At 45.9% G+C, this 20,094-nt stretch overlaps 1 protein-coding gene and 1 long non-coding RNA gene across 13 annotated transcripts in view; one reads left to right on the top strand and one right to left on the bottom strand.

Annotated features, from left to right (window-relative positions):
- Positions 1-1,792: 1,792 nt before the first annotated feature.
- Positions 1,793-19,706, bottom strand: E2F8 (E2F transcription factor 8). Of its 4 annotated transcripts, none has more exons than XM_082747344.1 (13): positions 19,404-19,706; positions 18,097-18,224; positions 15,635-15,913; positions 15,113-15,269; positions 12,860-13,174; positions 12,274-12,435; positions 10,298-10,435; positions 8,437-8,640; positions 8,046-8,133; positions 7,268-7,787; positions 3,442-3,574; positions 2,935-3,323; positions 1,793-2,617 (listed from the first exon to the last, which is right to left on the bottom strand). In XM_082747344.1, the coding sequence occupies exons 2-13, from the start codon at positions 18,109-18,111 to the stop codon at positions 2,435-2,437; spliced, it is 2,583 nt and encodes an 860-aa protein (XP_082603470.1). In that variant the 5' UTR covers positions 18,112-18,224; positions 19,404-19,706; the 3' UTR covers positions 1,793-2,434. The 4 variants fall into 4 exon arrangements, with proteins under 4 accessions (XP_082603470.1, XP_082603472.1, XP_082603471.1 ...); XM_082747346.1 differs by having other exon boundaries at positions 19,416-19,668; XM_082747345.1 differs by lacking the exon at positions 19,404-19,706 and adding an exon at positions 18,549-19,022.
- The window catches only part of LOC309872728, a 32,453-nt gene continuing 31,753 nt past the window's right edge, over positions 19,395-20,094 (top strand). For all 9 annotated transcript variants that reach the window (XR_014316088.1, XR_014316089.1, XR_014316090.1 and 6 more), the window contains exon 1: positions 19,395-19,526. This is a non-coding gene — a long non-coding RNA (uncharacterized lncRNA). The remainder of the gene's footprint in view (positions 19,527-20,094) is intronic.

The following is a 20,094-nucleotide window of genomic DNA, read 5'->3' on the forward strand; positions in this document are numbered from 1 at the left end:
GGGGAAAGATCCGTGTGCAAGCTCACTCAGGTTGTTGGTAGAATTCATTTCCTTGCAGCCCTAAGTAGGACTGAGGATTTCGGTTTCTTGTTAGTTTCAACTGCGGGCTCCCCTAAGCTCCAAGAATACTGCCCACGGACCCTGGCTGTGTAGGGGTTCCCCTAACTGGATTATACTACAATCTTGTGTGGTGTAAGCACATAACCATGGACACATAACTACACATACACCATCCCCTTTACTGCAATATGTTAGGTAGAAGGAGGACATAGGTCCCACCCACACTGAAGGGAAGGGGGTCGCACAAGACATGAACATCAGCAAGTGGGGATTTTGGGGGCAACCTCATGAACCTGTCTGAGTAGAAGAACTGAGTGGGATGATCTCCAGAACTGTCTTGAAGTCAAACATAGCTCATTCTTTCTATGCACCTGATTTCCCCAAACCTCAGTGGTGGGAAGGTGCTTCTTCATGTGAACCGATAGAGGGGGGTGCAAAACCAAATCTTAGCTTCCAATCCCTCTAGCTCAGCTTTAGGGATGGGCGGGGGGATGTAAGGAGCGTCATTGCCTCAGAGCTACTATGACTGGGCTGGTTTTTCTGGGTCATATGTGTGTAGTGGAAGCTGGTGGCCTCCACTGAACGGTATCCTTTGCTGATATTTACCGTTTAGCAAGTTACTATCTCTTTACTGCTTTAACTTATGCACGCGTACGTACTGTCTTCCTCAACTCTATTACAAGCACCTTAAAGGCCTTTCTTACATCAGGAACCATTCATCCATACATTCAACCATACATCAGGAACTCATCCAAGTGTGGGAAAGGAAAGGCAGAGGTACTTTGGAAGAAGTAGCTCCTATTGGTTCTCTACGGTGAAGGAAAGGGAGGCTCTAGGTCAATGTGAAAATTTGCTCTTGGCTGTACTTGGCTGTGCAAACAAAACATGTGTATTTGAAGGGGATGATCTTAGAGTACCCCGAGTGTGCTTGGTTCTTAGGCAGCTAGGCAGGTGTGTGTTAGCCGCTGGGTGACAGTGGATAAACCAGGACCCTTGAGTCATTCCATATTCTAGCAGTGTGATTCTGGACTTAGTGCTTTAATCCCTGTGCGCCTGGGTGACCTCATAGTTTTAGCATATGGAGATAATGCCATTAAAATGCATAGCACAGTGGCTAGCCTATAGTAAATAGCATGAGGATCCTCTAAGACCCTGATCAGTGAAGGCCCACGTCAACTGTGAAGGTGCAGTTAGTTCATCCCACAACAAGGGGGCCAAGGAGATGCACTCTTAACCCCTCCCAGCTTTAGTCTGGAGCTCCTGAGGCTTTAGTGTGGTAGTTCCTTGAGTAAATGAGAATCCCCACTGCTGCTTTTCCATCCCCAAAGCCCAGCTGTTTGGAAAGTGTGGTGGGAGGACCAGAACTGCAGTCCGTCCTCTGTATGTGGTTGGACACCCAGAGACGGGGCTGGATGCTGGTCGGGTCAGGCCCACAGAGGGAGCACCCCTGTTCCTGTCTTTCATTTCTAATCTCCCCAGGCATGGTGGAAAGTACAGGAGAGACTCAGCTGGGTGTCCATGGCCAAGCGACAGCCAAAGCCATTTTCACTGCTGAAAAGTAGAGCCATAGGGAGGATCAAAAGGGGGGAAGGAATGTAGGGCCATTTTATAAACGTGGGGCATCTACGGGAACCTCGGAGGTACTGCCCTTTACCAAGGACCCGCCTCCCCGGCTAGTGAGGCTTTCATTTCCTCCCAACAGTGCCCGAACCAGCCACATGAAAATGTGAAATACATTTTAGAGAAGTTTTAATTTGAACAACTTATGATTAAAAATATGTTTATAAATAATTTTTCCATAGACTTGATTGAGGATTCTTGCAAACTTTACAAAAGGACACATGGCAACAAGAAACAGTTTAAAGGAATTACAAAAAATATAGCTATAGCCTCCCATTTAAAAATACAACATTATACATCACAGCGTTTTCATTGTGCAAAGGTGAGGAGAATGGTGCATTGCGCAGGTCATGTAGTCACTCAAAGGAAAGTAAACTTGAATAAGGTTACATTGCATAATAGTATAGGCACAACTGAGACGATGAATCCTTTCCTCTGGAAGTTAATTCACCTTAGTTCAACATTTTGCTTTTAGTGCTCGCTTCGGCAGCACATATACTAAAAACATTTTGCTTTTATCCGGTCGGAATGACGGCTGAAATTAACTTAGTACAAATATGTGTGTGTGTGTGTGTGTGTGTGTGTGTGTGTGTATATATGTATATAAGTAGGAAAACAAGTGTCTGCTTTGAAATTAAGTAAACCCCCAACATATTTACAGTATTTTCAGAGAATATATTCTCCAAATAAGTCTGATCACATCTTCTCTATTGAACAACTCTTTAAGAAAATTAAATGGAGTCCAATCTGTAAATTAGTGGACATCCTCCGTGGAGACTTCCAGTTTTCGCTGTGGGACAAACAGAGTTCCTACGGAGGTTTTATTAGCACCATCGAAATCCACACAGGATGGGCCGGTCGGCTTCCCTGGTCCACCTGGGGTCCGGAAGAAACTTTCGGCCACTGACTGTGACCCTTTGGGTGTGACGGGAACAGGCTGATCAGAAAGAGAGAATAGGAAAAAGATGTCAAGTCTGCACAGATAGGTATGGCCTACTAGCCTCGGAGGCCGGAACTGGAAGGGCAGGGCACAGAAAAGGAAGCTGGCATCTTCTGCAATTGGCCGGGAGGACTGTGGACTCCTTGGTACTTCTCCAGGGTTTGGAAGGCAGTTAGGCCTTCAGTTTCCTCCTCCTCCTCCCATCCTTTCCCTCTCCAGGGAAGAGAAGCAAAAGCGAGTCTTCCATGATACTGATATTTGGGCCTTAATAACCCAAGGAGGGAAAAAAGCCTATTAAATGGAAATGCTCTCACCTGTTGTGTCCCCATCACAGCAACTGATTGTCCATTTGGTTGGTTCTGGCCTGGGACAGGAGAGTCGTACCTGGAGGCCCTTCCTTGCTGAGTGCCTGCATTATCTGATATGACACTAACAGCCTCTATTCTTGGAGACACGGGAACAGCTCCTGGGCTGGCAGACACCTGCACACTGGGGGAGATGAGTCCCAGGTGCTGCAGGGTGAAGTTTACAATGGCTGAGCTTGGGTTCTGGACGGGAACGGGGTGGCTCGAAGTGAGAGCCGGGCTGTTCCCAACAGGGACGGCTGCCACAGAAGTTGGTGAGACCATTAGCTTCAGAGGTGTTACGTGGAAAGAGGGAAAATTAACAGCAGTGAGTTCGGATGATGTCACTGGAATAACACCTGGAAAGAAAAGTGGGGGAAGATATCTTAAAAGCACAGGCATTTGTCCTGGAAGCTTACAAGGCTTACGTGAACTTGAGCCTGACCCACATTTGAATAGTGTTTTAGGTACACTCACCTGTGATTGGGGAGCTGTAGATCCTGTGGTTTGGGGACAGTGTACTTGAGTTTTCTTTACTGGATAGAATGGACTCTGCCCCCAGGGATGAGCACTGGGTGAGAGGGATTAGGTATCCCGATGGGAACAGGGTCTAGAAAACAAGGAAGGATTTATTTTACACACAAGTGTGGAAGGACAATGGCTATGTGCCTGTGCTGTATCCCTCTGTGGTGGTTTATCAGTGCATCCAACAGTATTATAGGGCTAGCAGAAGACAATAGCCCTCTCTCCTCATCTAACACTTGTCCTGAATATCATAAGCCATTGGTTTCCTAGATGTGGTGGTCTTAGGAAGTGTCCTAAAGCCAGAAGTGAGCCTGCTTAAGGGTAGAATTTGCCCAACACACCCCCCTCACATGGACATCCCAAGTCCCCCCAGGAGAATTTTTGGTATGATGTGGTGCTATCAGAACCATGTTTAATGCAGTTGGACACCATAAAGGCCCTGTCATATTATTATAGGATTATTCTTAAATCATGTTAGGATGGTCATTTCCCAAAGTGTTCCAAGTGTTCTGAGGAACTCTGGTTCCATGGGATGCAAGTTGGCCCGAGTCATGGTGGAACAGGTCTTGGGAATGCTGAATCAAACAAAGGAAAATGCTGTCTTTATTAGAGAATTTCTCAGGGGCTTTGATGATGGCACGCATTGTAAATCTCCAGGGGGCATCCAGCATGTAGCATTTCCTGGGTGATTTGGCAGCTAAATTTTTGGTAGTATTGGTATTCAAGGGAAACATTTTAAGAAATGGTGAAAACCCCTTTAAGAAAGGGGTTGCCAGGGCGCCTGGGTGGCTCAGTGGGTTAAGCCGCTGCCTTCAGCTCAGGTCATGATCTCAGGGTCCTGGGATGGAGTCCCGCATCGGGCTCTCTGCTCGGCAGGGAGCCTGCTTCCCTCTCTCTCTCTCTGCCTGCCTCTCTATCTACTTGTGATTTCTCTCTGTCAAATAAATAAATAAAATCTTAAAAAAAAAAAAAGGGGGGGTTGCCAAATCACAGGCCAAAATGCGGCCTCCAGGCTAGCTGGGTGAATGAAATTGCATTGGAACCCAGCCATGCCCATTCATTTATGTTCTGTCTATAGCTGCTTGCTTCTATTCTGACAATGGCAGAGTTAATAGTCAGCACAGAGACCATACGGCCTGCAAAGCCAAAAATACTTATTATCTGGTCCTTTCCAGAAAGTTTGCTGACCCCTCATTGAGAACTAAGTAATTATACAACTATGCATTTTTTTTCCCCTAGTGCTTTAGCTTCCAGTGGTAATGTTCTTAACATACAAACTAAAGGTCAGGGCACCAGAGTTCAAAAACTGGAGATCAGAAAGAGAACTGATTGATTCATATCGTGGACCCAAAGCCATGGAGCAAATGCTTCAAGCAGTAAAGTTCTATTTGCAACAGAAATGGCCAGCGTTGGGTGGGTGAATCGCTCACCAAGCCTGCTTGGTCTCTGCGTTTCACCAGAGAGCCTGCACGGGTGGCTGAGCTGCCTGAAAAGTCCGTTTCCGCCTTACCACGAGCAGGCCTGGCAAAAGCTAAAAGCAGCTCTTGTAACCTGGGGGCCCTCCTTTTATCTTCCTCCAGATCTTTCTTCTCACCATTGTCCAAACAACAGTCTAAGCTTTGATTTAGCTGTTAGTAGGTCCCATCTTTTCCTTGGGAACCAGTGAATTCAGAATCCTCAATGCTCACACTGTTCCATGACACGGTTATTTCTTTCTTTATTTCGTTTCTTAAAGGTTTGGTGCTGCTTCCCTAGCTTTGCTGGTTGGGTTCCTTGAAAGCTACAGGAACAGAAACTTAATGGGTGGATTTAGGCATTTTACAAAGAGCTGCTCTTTGCTAACCATTAATCATACTTTCTCATGGTACAAGTTACTCTGGTTGCTGGTTTAATTGTTTCAAATCTTCAGCAAAACCTATAGTACCCTGATAATAATTATTTTTCCATTTCCTACAAACTACATTCTTCACAAAATCTTTTAACCTAAAATGCCGATTCCTTTCTGTTTTTGTTTTTTGTTTTAATCATAAGTACTAATTAGCAGGATGAATGAATTTGGTATATTTCCGCTTGCATGTTTCTCATCTAGTCCTACATTAGGACTTATCCCATCCTTCCTGTTCCGTCAGCCCGTTTCATTTTTACTGCTTATGTAAAGCAGTAAAAAAGCACTAAAAAAGCAGTAAAAAAGCACTACCTTATGTATCTGTGTTCATTTGTGTACACATTGTATACCGCCTTCTCTCATTTATGTACTACCCGTGGGAAGTGTACATGTTGTGGACTGCCTTCTCTCATTTGTCTATTACCCGTGGGAAGTGTAGGTTCTCAGTAATGTTTGATGAATGAATTGGCACATGAATCTCTCTTCTTCTCTGTTCAGCTCAGTCCATACTAAAGATAAGTGGTCCAAACGAAGTCATAGAGACGAGAAAAGAAGCAGAGGGACATGGAAAAATCTATCTCCTGAAAATCCTAATCCTAAATCACGATGTAAGCAACAGGAGACCATTATTAAATCATATCCATTGGCCCAAAGAGATTATGGACCTCCCAGAAAATAGAATCAAGCCAAAGGCTGGTGATTTCCCCCTTAGCATGTATATTAAATGCAAAATGATGCTATGCTAAGATAACGTTTTGAATGTTTTGAAAGCTGTTTTGAACGGTTACCAGGAGGCCATCCTCCGGGAAGATTTTATAAACTCTAAAGCCACTTTAATAACAACAGCTACAGATAATACACTTCAGCTTATACGGTGCCTTCAAGGGATCACAAGCCCCTTTTTGTATATTATCATGTAATAAATGCACTTAACCTCACAAAAACTGTAACGGGGCCTTGGGGCAAGAATTCAAAAGCAACAGTCATCAAGGGCAGGTGCTGTGTTTGAGCGGATCCAGAGCACAGAGCTTTATACCCAGGAGATGATCAGGAAGAACTGGGGGAATAAATTCTTGATAGATGTGGAAAAACAAGATGCAGAGAAGTAAAATAGCTTGTTAATAGCAGGGACAAAATGGGAGACTAACTTCTGCCTCCATGGTTAGTGGTGTTTTGTTTGGTGATAATGTCCTCCATATATAATTGTCCTGATGGAGAAAAATGAGATAATGTATATAAAACTGCCTCATACTTCTGGTGGGCAACTGATAAATGTTAATTTCTTCCTGAACTTAACTCCACCTAGGAAGAAAAATGATCTGGAACATCACAATCTCTACAAGCCAATGCAGCCAATATACCAATAATCTGCCAGAATAAGCCTGACTTTTCTATTATACAAAACAGAAATCTAGGGTTAAATTTTAGGGGGAAAGTAAAAACAGAGGGAACAATTTTTCATCCAGGCGACTGATGCCAGGTACACGACATCAAGCGAACATTAGGTAGTGACTCAGAGAGCAGGAGTTACAAGAACCCTATGCATCCATCCATTCATTTGGGGTTACGTCTGCTTGTAAATTACTTAAGACTTTCATGACAGGTGTCTGCATTCCCGTATGTGACAGAGAAATGGACTTAAGGACAACCACCCGTGGTGCTTTAAAAAGAGAGCAAATAATCCCTTCCTCCAAAGGTTAAAAATGTCCCTGCCGTCATCCCAGTCAGGGGATTAGCTGTCTGGGGCTTTGTTTGGATTATGGGATGCTAAGGAACGGTTTCTTGTCTTCTGAGAAACTGCCCTTTGCTCTGGTAAATTTCACGAGCTGCTGCATTATCCTCTGATCAACTGTGGACTTCCCAAAGCTTCATACAGGTCAAGGCTGTACTTACTGCGGAGACATTTTCAAGTCCTTTTAGGTCCTCTTTAAATTTCTTTTTGGAACCACTGTCCTCGAGCAGGCTTGCCCTCTTGGAGCCTCTTTCTCCAGCAGGCTCCTTGTCTCGGTTCTTGGCACCTGGTCTCTCCGGCACCGGCAGCAAGCTTCCAGGCCTCGTGGAGGCCCCGGACTTGGTGGCGTCACTGGATGCCTTCTCAGTGGTGGCATCTGCGGCGTCTTTTGATTTTGTGGCTTTACAAGATGGGGTGGGGCTCAGGCCTTGGGGTGGTGTCACAGTCTGGGCGTGGGCAGGCTGCAGGTAGATGGCATAGGATGGGCCCGAAGGGGCCTGAGGTAGGATCACTGGCACTGCCGGCGACAGCGGGCTGGGGAGGAGGGGGACCACCCCCAGGGGCTGGATGAGGGACGGTGCCGTCAGGTCCAGCTCAGCACTTGCTGAGGTGTCCAGGGGGGCCACGGGTTTGCACTGCCCGGATCTTGCCAGCTGTACCTTCACTTTCTTTCTGGGTTCACTAAGGGACAAGATTTCAAGGCATGAGACAATGGAAACACATTTTCTCTAAAATGTTCTATCGCTTTAGACTGGCCCACATTGAAACCGTGCGTTTATGAAACCAGCAGATAGTGTCTGTAATGACTGCCTAAGAGTCATGGAAAAGATTATCTTCCCGGTTTCCAAGGCTGGCGCGTATCCGTACATAAAATAAGTAATCCTAATGATGCAATGTAGAAATAATTCATCCTGCCACTAAAAAGTATTACTAACCTACCTTGACTGCTCTTCTAACTGCATTTTGCAAATAGCCGCGAGCTGAGCCATTTTACTTGGGAAGGGCGCCAGGTCCCGAGAACTCTCAGCTGGTGAAACAGAAAGAGGGTGGGGGGGGACACTGGTCAAGGAAAAACAATGAATGCTCACACAGATGAAACATGACTGAAGCCAAAGGAACAGAGCACACGCACCTCCCCCACAAATCACATAGCAATGCAACAATAAAACCCACCAATTACTTTTTACCCTTTCATTCAGACATGGGTTAGGCTTCAAGTGGGTCCGGGTCTAAGGGTATTGAAACGGTTCTCTAACAAGTACCGTAGGGATCAAGTCAGCTGAAGAAGCCGATAAAAAGGAATTCTTCTGAGCAGCGCCTGAAAATATACCTTTGTTGGTCTTGATGGGGCTGCTGGGAGCAGAATTTATCTTCCTCCGGTCACTTTCTATGCTCTTTACCAGTTTGATAAGAGATGGGTGTCGAGTGAAGTTCGGTTTCCCACGCGTGGAGAAGAGGTTTTTGGCACAGTTGTCTTTCGAAGGACGCTTTGCTTCCAGATCGGAGCAGGGGAGAGGAAATACGGGGCCACGGCCTGAAAGAGAGAAGGCAGGGGGTCAAAACCCAGCCGGCTTGGGTTCCTTGTGGGTGCTGAAGCTCAAGTGTAGTCGAGATCGATTTTAGGAATGTTAAGTGTCAACAGTAACAGAGCACTGAGCCTGGGGCAGATGCTATCTGAAAGTCTTTGGGCACAAAACCCTGTTAATCTAATTCTAACCGAATTCTGAGGTAAGATTTCACACGTTAACATCGCTGAAATCCCTTGCGTCTTATAGCCAACCAGTGTTGTGCTAGTGTAAGCACTATGGTTTCTCTTTCTTACAGATACACACTCCAAACTGGGCATCTTCTAATCTGTGGAGTCCTAGCCCGATAAAATATGGCAACCCTCACGGTGATGGATGGACTATTTGGGCCCCTCAAGTTCACAGGCTGAAATCCCAACCCTCCATGGGATGCTGTTGGGAGGTGGGGCCTTTGGGAGGTGCTTGGGTCAGGAGGGTGGAGCCCTCTTGAATAGGATTAGGACTCTTATGAAAGAGGCCCCAGGGTGCTCTCTAGTCCCTTCTACCTTTGTGAGGTTATGACAAAAAGCAGTCTAGAAAGCAGGCTCTGGCAAGACAATGAATTTGTTGGTGCCATGATCTCGGACTTGCCAAACTCCAGAACTTGAGAAATAAACTTCTGTTGTTTATAAGCCCCCTCGTCTATGGCATTTGATTATAGCAGCCTAAATGGAGTAAGACATTCTCAACAACTTCTTAGGAAATGCATCCCCATCTCAGAGATATTAACACACTGTGACCTTGGTCTCTCAGGTGAACATGGACCTGGGATATGAACCCATCAGTCTGGCCCCTGAACCGACACTCTGAATCCCTGCACCAAGGGACCTCTCTCTGAGATTACAGTAGACTCTTGAACGGCAATGACTACGTGGATTTTTTATAGTGAGGTATTATAAATGTGTTTTCTTTTCCTTATGATTTTCTTAGTAACATTTTCTGTTTTCTACCTTACTTCATTGTAAGAATATGGTACATGATACATATAACATACAAAGTATTTGCTAAGCGACTTTATAGTCTTCTGGTCAGTGATAGGTTATTAGTAGTTACGTTTTGGGGGAGTCAAAGTCATATGCATATTTTGATGGCGCTCCTAAACGCTGTTCTGTTCAAGAGTCAATGCATATTCAGAATTGTGGTAACATTGCAAAGGTACCACTACTCTTCCCATTTCGCAGGCGAGGGAACAGCCTTGGAGATACAACTTGCTCAAGGCCACAGAACTCATAAGTGGCTAAGCTCCCCTCTGCCTCCATGGCCTGTGTTCTTGTCACTTTAAACATTTCGGCGTGGGATCCTTGGTGGAATGTAAAATGTCAGAGCCCCGGAGTCAAGATGGAGACTAGAATATTAATACTGGAATGAATTCATTTCATATTCTCAGTGTGTGCAGGCTCTTTTAGACACACAGATTCTGCCTCTTGGCAGGTGGTGTTTTACACCGCAGGTTGCTGATGGAGCCCATAGCCAAACTTTCCCTAGTGGCACCATCTTTGTCTTTCCAACAACTTATATACGTTCTTTCCATGTGGGAAGGTAGGCAGGGAGGGGAAGAGAGAATATCTCCCAATGTGCCTTAATTCAGAACAACGAAGCAAGGAGTAAAGGGAAGCAAATACGTACCACTGGGACTCGGACTGATTTCTGGGCCTGTCCATTTAAAAGCTGGTTTTCGGCCTCTTTCTTCTGTAACATGAACTTTCTTGATAAGATTCAGGCTACTGAGAACATTAGCTATATCATACAACCTCCTAATTTTTGCTGGAAAATAAAAGGTATATATACCACTTAATGGAATAATGAAAGATCAAAGGACTTTGCTTCATAAGGACTTCATGTATATTCAGAGAGCTATCCTAGCCATCAACGACAGACAGAGGAAAATGTGACTCTTTTAAGTTATTCTGGTGCTACTGCTTTAATTCAAACAAAAAATAGTTTTAAATATGGAAAAGACTTCAGCTGCTGCAGGTACTGAATTTTGAAATGACAACAGTTGCAAAAAACCTTCATGAGATCCTTCTATTGGGAGCTACGTTACAAATTTTTTAATAAAAATTTTCCATTGCTGGGCATCTTCTAATGAGGATTTAGAAGAGTTTTATGAATAGATAAAGCACCTGATGATAAATGTACTGTTTTTATGCTTGTGACAGTTTATAACAATGAGATTTATTTAGCATCATAAGCATGGGAGATTCTATACCCATAAAATTTGTAAGTTTTTATACTGTCTTTATATTATATGCAAAGCAGAGATTTGTGAAATCTACAAATCTTACATAATGCATCTTAAAAAGTTTTGTTATGAGAATTCTGTCTCTACTTCTGGCTTGATAGTACAAAATCACAAATTGGGCTCCTTCTTCAAAGCCAGGCCAGAAGGTTCTGAATTCCCTGGCGATTTGGCAAATGACACATTTGCAGTTCCCAGAATGGTTTCTGATGCCGTGACTAACCAGTGAAATGGAGAGCTGAAAGCAGCCTGGTGAGTCAGAAAAAGCAGGCGGCCCATCAGTAATACGGGGACTGTTTTCTGAAATTGCACATCTCCCAAGCCAATTGTTGGTATTATTGCCTTTACCCTTGATTTAATTTTGTCTTTATAGAGACACTATCAAGCTGGGAATGTCTGACTATAATCTCGCGGGACTAGTGCAGCTTTACAGGGATGGGAAAGGAGTCTGAGCTCTTGGGCACTCCCCACTATGCGCCCCGTTTAGGCTAGCCTCATGTCTTGCCTGGATGTGGTCCCAGGAAAGGTGGGCACGCAACAGGCTCTTCCCATCTGCTGAGCCTTTTTTAAAAGAAAGGTCTTCTCTCTTTCTTTTTTTTTTCTTTTAAGATTTTATTTATTTGACAGACAGTTCACAAATAGGCAGAGAGGCCGGCAGAGAAAGGGGAAGGGAAGCAGCAGGGAGGAGGAGCTCAGCAGGGAGGAGGGGCTCGATCCCAGGACCCTGGGGTCATGACCTGAGCCAAAGGCAGAGGCCTTCTTCCACTGAGCCACCCAGGCGCCCTCTGCTGAGCCCCTCTTTCCACATGCTTCTCTTCCTAGAGGCTCCTGCAAAGCCTGTCCCTGCCGGGTGGGCAGAGCTCAGCGTCAGAAACCTGTCCAAGCCCTTTTCCTTCTCTGAGCGGATCTAGCTAAAACCATTCTTTCAAAATGGCAAACCAAGGGTGCTGCAGATAGGTCACTTCTAGGGAACGATTTTAGGAGAGTTATTTACACGCTTACATCCGAGAGCAGAGACCTGGGTCTGGACCCACTTTACATTTTACTTGCTCGTTTAGACTTTGGGCAACACAGAGTCCGCATGTGCAAAGTGGGGACAAAGTTACAGCACCCAAGGAGTTAACTTTTAAGGAACTGTTTATAAGCTAGAGTGCCAGACATATAAAGAGTACTTATATACATATCTTTGAAGCCTACAAGTTAGCGAAAGACAGTATAATCATGGTTTCTGGGATGAAGTGAAGGCACAAAAGTGTAATTAGAGACGATGTCAGTATAGCAAATGTATTTGGCAGTCGGTTCATAGGTAAGATTTTATGGTTTACGAAGTGGCCCAAAAGTCCACGGCGCTCATGACACTTACTTTTAAACTTGCTTCTATCCAGGTCCTCCACGTGGTCTTCCCCAATTAAAATCTTGGCAGCGATTTCTAGGCTGACTATCTGAGGCGTTGACACCAAAAACAGCATCACAAATTTCTGGCTCATCACTCTTAAAGACTTGTCTTTGCGGCTGTTTACAGAAGCTTTGGAGAAGGAGGAGGAGGATTAGAGAATTAAAATTCATGAAGGGACAAGTAATTTCTCAAGTAACAAGGCTAAAAATACCACAACCTGATCAGACAGTTGACAACTGCTGCATTTTAACATCTTATGAATTGGGGGACATCGGAGTGGGGGAGGTGAACCATGAGAGACTGTGGACTCTGAGAAACAAACTGAGGGTTTTGGAGGGGGTGGGGGGATGGGTGAGCCTGGCGGTGGGTATTAAGGAGGGCACGAATTGCATGGAGCACTGGGTGTGGTGCATAAACAATGGATCTTGGAACACTGAAAAAAAAAATGCAGCCACAGCCGTCACAGCAGTGTTAGAACAGTATTCTAGAAGAAAGGTTTCCTCTAGGCCTCTGAGAATTACCGTGCAGCCCGGCGTTTCCAACCATCCCTTACCTGCCCGAAACTCCACTCCAGGGAGTTCGACGAAACACATGTCTGGGTGTCCATTCTGGCCCGTGTTTGATTTGATGATATGATCCTCTATACTGTAAGTCTTACTAAAATCGAACTCTTGTTCATATTCTTTCTTTTTGATCATCATGATCTGCTCGGCATACTTGTTCTCCTCCCCGACACTTTTCAGAGTCCCAAGGGTTTTGTTGAGATTATGTCGCCCGTGCCAAGTGTACCTGTTTTTGGCCAGGCGGCTCACCATGTGTAAACTCTCTAGGACATTCACAATATCGTAAATGCGTCGCCGCTCGACATCTGCAAAGAATGAGCAATTATACGTACTAGGATCAGACTTTGTTTTTTTTTTTTAAAATTTATTTATTTGACAGAAATCACAAGTAGGCAGAGAAGCAGGCAGAGAGAGAGGGGGAGGCAGGCTCCCTGCCGAGCAGAGAGCCCGATGCGGGGCTTGATCCCAGGACCCTGAGATCATGACCTGAGCTGAAGGCAGAGGCTTTAACCCACTGAGCCACCCAGGCGCCCCTAGGATCAGACTTTGTAATGTGGATAGAACAGAATAACTTTTTCTCCCACTGTCTGTTGATCAGTGGGTCTGGATGAGGGAATTTAATTACACTTGACAAAGACTGTGAGGACGAGGAAGACATGTTTCTGATCTCACAGGGTACCAAGAATATGACTTAGAGAGGAAGCATTCATTGAGGGCCCACTATGGGCAATGCAGCCAGAGGAAATGTCTATGGTAAACTGGTGAGGCCGGTATTATTATTCAGTTTCGGGAGGAGGAAATAGTAGCTCAGGCTGGCTAAGTAGCTCACCCCAAGATATAGAGCCAGTAAGTGGCAAAAATAAATCTTTAAGATCGAAATTCCACACATTACCTGTTTCTTTTTATATTATTTGTCAAAGCATGTGAATGTGCACACATGCACACACACACACACACACACACACACACACACACACACATAGCTGTCATATGATAGGCACAAAGCACCGAGATTTCTTGCTGTTCCTGGAAACAGCCAGATATGCCCTTGTCTGAAGGCCTTTGGAATGAGCTATTCCTTCTGCCTGGAACTGCCATTCCTGAAGCCCTCCCCACTCCCCACCCCAGACCCCTCCCCGTTCTTTCAAGTTCTTGCTTAGATGTCGTCTTCTCAAGGAGGTCTGACCTGACCACCTCACTTAATGTTGCAAAGCACTCGCCCAGCACTCCTGGTTCCCCTTTGCCCTGTTCTACCTTTTATTTTTCCCACAGCATGTATTACCTTCCAACAGGCATCATTCTTACTTGCTTACTATGTGCCTTGTATAATACCTGTCATCATCTCTCCTTATTGTTTGTCCCTTGCATACTTATCTATTAGGCCCCACTGGGAAGTAGGTTCCACAGGAGGGAAGACTTTATTCCTGCCATTCATGGATGGCATCCCAAGCTTTAACAACCGTTGCCTGGCACACAGTAGGGGGTCAACAGCTACCTGCTAGATAAAGGCACAGCCTACGTAGCTCTAATTAAGGATATGCGAATAGATGAATCTGAAAGGCATATTCTTAAAATGGGAAATCAACTTGATATTTATAAACATGTATCTGAAGAATAAAATTCCTTTGAGGAAGTGATGGTGCTACATTAAAATATCCTGCATCCTCTCTTCAGGTTCAGATTATGATATTTTCATGACTCCAGAGATATCCCCAATTGGCCACAGACCCCTTTGTAGCTGTCACTAGATTCAAGTATCTGAAGAAAGGAGTCAAGGAGCAGGAGAAGCACAGTAACTTTTGCCAGAAACGAACACGTAGCTGAGTGGCAGGGCGCGCGAAAGCCCAGCTTCTGTTCACAGAAGCGCGTGCCCATCTGAAACCATGAAGATCCCATTCCTCAGCCCAGCTCTTTGAGGAGAGAACAGACACAGAGGTTCAAAGTTGTAGCTGTTTATGAAACAACTCCTAAAACAATGTTGCCTTCCTTTACAGCTTCTGAGCTTTTGAAATGCAATCAGAAGCAAATCTCCATTGTCATTTTGTCCTTCTGTTTGAAGACTAGCTGAAATTGGAAACTCTCTGCGTTCCTTCTTAAATTAATAGGGCTTTGGGGATTTATCATCTCCACATGGCACGACTGTGTCATTACACACACTGGCTAGATGAGCGTGGGTCCGAGGGAGCAAGTCCACGGAGTCACTTTATTTACTAACCCTCTCCCTGAACCCTCTGTGTACTTACTCAGTTCCTCAGCGACTTCGTCAAGACAGATGTCGTTATTCACAGCGGGGTTGGGATAGTTAGGATAGCGTGCTAAGAACTTATGACACAGCAATCCTAAACTTTTCTCTTTTCGACTCGGCTGGGATTTCTCATATTCATCTCCGGATAAGTGTTCCTGCAAAAGAAGAGGTAAATAACGTCTGAGCCGGAAATCAAGTTGACAGGTTTATTGGGGTCCTCTGCACTCGAGGGCTAACGTGCTTAGCTTCAACAGCGGCAGAATTGGGAGTAAACAGGTGGGAACCAGTATGAAACTGCTTGGCAGATCTAAAAAGGAAGATTGAACTGAAAATAAGTCAAAGGCTTCAGAATTCCTGGTGTTATATATTTGATGGAGTCCAACCTTTCCCATGCTTGGAAGCAGGCGAATAACAATCTGTAGGTGGCAATGCTTTCTCTCTCTCTCTCTCTCTCTCACACACACACACACACACACACACACACACCCACCAGTGTCCACCCAGTCTTCTGCAAACCTACATGTAAACAATCTTTGGTCTCAGGTAATCCATTCCTGCTGTCAAACAACCCCCTCTTCTGATCTCTGTTTCGGATCTCGGGGCTCACGGCACTGATGAGCATTTTCAGGTTTGCTGTTGGTGTCCACGGTTCTCCCTGGGAGATTTCCTTGGGCTTGGTGGGTGTGGTCAAAGGGCCAAAGTCAGGCTGGATCTCTGTCAACACTGTATTTGCTGCCGTGGATTCCTTTAGAGGTGTTTTCATGAGTCCTCTTTTATGTGGCTCAAAAAAGAGATTTTCCTGGTTTAAAACAAGTAAACAATGAAACCCACTATAAAACAGGACTTATCAGACAGCTTTAGACTTCAGAAATTGTACAATAAATAGAATATTGCTAAGGAAAACATGCCTAATGAGGTTGGAGAGTCGATTAAATTAGTAACTGTCTTCTAATGATCACGTGACACTTACTATCTTTTTACTAGCTAAATTCCATTTAAATCTTGCAATAAAGCACAGACTTACATTTTTATTTTTATGTTCCAAGAATTTAAAAAAAAAACAAAGACTTTGAAGACCTAATTTTAAAACATTTTTGACATAATTTTTTTTTTAAAGATTTTATTTATTTATTTGACAGACAGAGATCTACAAGGAGGCAGAGAGGCAGAGAGGCAGAGACGAGGTAGCAGGCTCCCTGCTGAGCAGAGAGCCTACTGCGGGGCTCCATCCCAGGACCCTGGGATCATGACCCAAGCCGAAGGCAGAGACTTTAACCCACTGAACCACCCAGGCACCCCTTGACATAATTTTTGATGTAAAGAAGTGTTGGAGGCAGTATAGAGAGTTTTCATATACCTTTCACTCATCTTCTCCTAACGGGACTGATGACTTAAGTGATCCAAAACTCCTAGAAATGACTTTTACACATGACACTGCAGTAAGTAAAAGCCTATATGGCAGAAACCACGTCCCATTCCTCTGTGTGTGTCCACCTGGCCCAATGGCAGCATGCACTGAATGCTCAGTAAAACACCATTGATGTAGAAGTCAGAAAGCCAAGGAGACAAGGGTGAGAGCTAGCCTATGGTCATACTTAGAGGCAAAACGTAGTAGGAAGCAAAATCCAGAGTGCCTAAGAGCAAAGGAAAGTCTGCTCTTTCAATATTTACCTCTGCTGCTTTACTATTTTTTCTAAGATTTTATGTATTTGAGAGAGAGAGGGAGAGAGCACAGGCAGGGTGAAGAGCTGAGGGAGAGGGAGAGGCAGGCTTCCCGCTGAGCAGGGAGCCCAATACAGGGCTCTATCCCAGGACCCCTAAATGATGACCTGAGCTAGAGGCAGATGCCTAATTTACTGAGCCACCCAGGCGCCCCTACCCCTTTCACTTTATAGAAGGAAAAATGGGGCCCAGAAAAAGAAAATTAGTTATTCAAAGTCATAAAGCTAGTTCCTGGCAGAGGCAGGACTGCCACTGAGACATGAGGGTAAGTTAATAGCAGCACAAATATGAATGGATACTATGTTTGTTCTACTACTGGCCACTGGGGGACTTCACACATTCTTACCACCTATAGCTATTTTAGAGAAGATCTTGGAATGGCCATAAAGTGAAAGAACACAGAGACTTACTAATTCCTCAGTGACTTTGATTAATGGGACTGTTTAACATGTCTTTGACTCCTTGGGATTTATTATTTGTAATTTTTACCAAATCTTGTAGTCCTCCTCTGCAGAAGATGAGACCCCGGCTGAGAGAGGTTGCACAGGACTTGACCCCAAACATCCTCAGTCCAACTATGGTGTTCTTACATGGAAATCAGTATGATGGATACGAGGGGGGCCCTCTTAAGTATATGCCACGGTGGCTACCCAAGATTGCCATCTCTCTAAAGGCTGCTGTCCTTTGCCTCAGATTATCAGAAAAGATAGCAGTTCTCTTACTTGACTGATATCGAAACCTTTGAGGAACTTTGCATTTTTCATTTTTTAACCAACTACTGTTGGACATCAGTCAAGACACCCCTACTGACAATTCTTTAGTTATTTTACAAAATGTCTAGCTCACAAATTCAGTGTTGTGGCCCCCAAGTTTAAGAAGCTCCCGATTTGGTAGAAAATCATCTTAAATTCAAATCATGTCAAATACCTTCTCAGAATTCTAATCCTTCAAGAATTCTTAGAAATATCATAAAGGAGCTAACAAATTTTATTATTCTCAAATTTTATTATTACCTTTCTCTCTGCTTATCTCTTTGAGACTTCCATTTGAAATCAAAGCATCAAAAACTTTAGATTACTTTACCTCTGGCCAAACTCTTCACCTCTTTAAAAATTAAATTTGCCTTCCTTCTAGGTTTTTACAGAAGCTAACTAAAATGGGAGGTGGCATTAATAAGATATTGGATATGGAAAATTATGGGGTTAAATCAGGATATTGCATTTAAAACTGAGAGGATGAATACTAAAGTTAAAAAGGTACCTTTTCATTCTCCATTCTGTAAATTTTTCATACATTTAGAGTTTCTTTAAAAATGAAAAATCTGGAGTTTCTCCCAACACCCTGATGGTTTAAGTAGTCCAATCAATTCTATTAAAAAGTTTATTTTCCTTAAAAAGAAAAGGAAATAGAAAAAGTTAAAAAAAATAAAACCAGGAGATTCGTTGAATATTCCCTCATGGACACCACAGACCACTTAAACAAAGACTAACGAAAAATGACAAATTACATTTACATTTTATTCCCGACCAGAGATAGCCCTACTGGACAGAGAACTTCATCAAATGCCAATAAATTCCTTCAGCAAACCGATCTGCTGTCAGGAGACTTAAACAAACCACAGAACTTCCAGTGACAGTCCGCTCCCACCTTGAGAGAAGGCGCGCCATTCTCCGGACCCCACCAAAAGGACCGTCGTAAGCACAAGCACCCACCTGTTCACAGGTCAGGGCTCGGGACTCAGCGCCCCAGCCCTGGTTCCGGCAGAGCAGACACGACCCCAAGCATCTCGACAAAAGTCTGCATCTAGATGCCTGTATTTTCCCCCCGATACACACGTGCACGGGGTCAGCAGTAAAGTCTCGGGAAATAGCTTGATAGGAAACTCCCAAATTCAGTCCTTAAGCTCCAAAAGTACTCTGGGTATTTAAAGAGCGCCTTATGATTAAGACTTTTTCTTCTTTTAAGGCATTCTTATAGATGCAGAGCTCTGTGTACTCTGAGTTCGTGTGGCCAGTTCACGCCACGATCTTGGATCTTACCGAAGAGTCTGCATTTGTTCAGTATAGCAACCAGGTAGCGTACCCCTGCCGCCACCCGCTCCGCGCCCGGCGCACTTCCCCCTCCGCCCGGCTTACTACCCCTCCCCCAGGGCCCTGTCCGCGCGCCACCAGCCCCGCGGTTCCCGGACAGCATCTCCGCGGTTCCCAGGGCAACGATTCCTAACCAATCAGGGAGCTGGGTGCGGGCCTGCGATTGGTTGGCGGCTCCAGGGGCGGGTCCGGACCTTCCGCCTTCGATTTAAAAATTTGGCGCGGAAAGTCGGACCGTGGCCGGCACCGCCCCTTAGCTGCGCGGGGCTTGAGCGCGGGCAAACCCGCGCCCGGAACCGCGGTATCCCCGCCCCTCCCCCTCGCTCGCCCCCTCCCCTCTGCGCGGGAGCTCAGCTCCTCCCTCTACGGCCCCCGGCGGAGCGAGAGGCGGGAAACGGCCGTCTCCGCCGCTGCCCTCCCGAGCCCTCTCCCGGTGCCGGGCGGGCCGGGCGCCGCATCCCTCTGCGTCCCGCTGACCTGTCAGTTCACCTCACGGTTGGAGCCGGCGGGGGCTGAGCGGGGACTCTTCGGCGCCCCTTCCCCGCTCAGGTCCGGGAGCCCGCGTGTCGGGCCGTCAGTCGGTCCTCACGCAGCGCCGAGGTGGGTGCCGCGGAGGGAAACGCCGGGACCGGGACTGGCGGGCCGGCGGGCGGGCAGAGGGAGCGTGACCGTCCAGGAGCAGCCAAGCCCCCGATTTGAAATTAACCCGCTCCCGGCGCGAGCCGATCCCGCGGACTAGGAGGGCCGCTCCCCTCCCCCACGCCCGCTCTTCCCGGCCCCGGACCCCGCGCGCCAATCGGAGCCTCCAGACAGGAGGCGGCGGCGAATCAGGGTGTAGGGACCGCCCTCCGGTCCCGCCTCCACGACCGAGTTGGGGGAAAAGTTCAGCAACTTTTTTTTTTTTTCCTTTTTTTCCCCCCGAACACCCCCCGTCCCCTTGTTAAAGTTGGGGATCGAAGTTTGGCCCTCCGGGAGCATGGGGGCTGAGATGCGGGCGCTCTGCGATTCCCAGGCTGGCCGTCCCACTCCCTGCCCAGCTCTGGATCCGCTCACCTGCCCTCCGGACCCCAGCCGGGACCATTCCCCCTTGCATTTCTGGCGTGCATCATTGTGCTGCCCACCACCTGCCCCGTGGCTTCTAGGAACTGGTGTGCAGAGGGAGAAGCCT

Source organism: Mustela nivalis (assembly GCF_964662115.1).
Source record: "Mustela nivalis genome assembly, chromosome: 9".
Classification (NCBI taxonomy): domain Eukaryota; kingdom Metazoa; phylum Chordata; class Mammalia; order Carnivora; family Mustelidae; genus Mustela; species Mustela nivalis.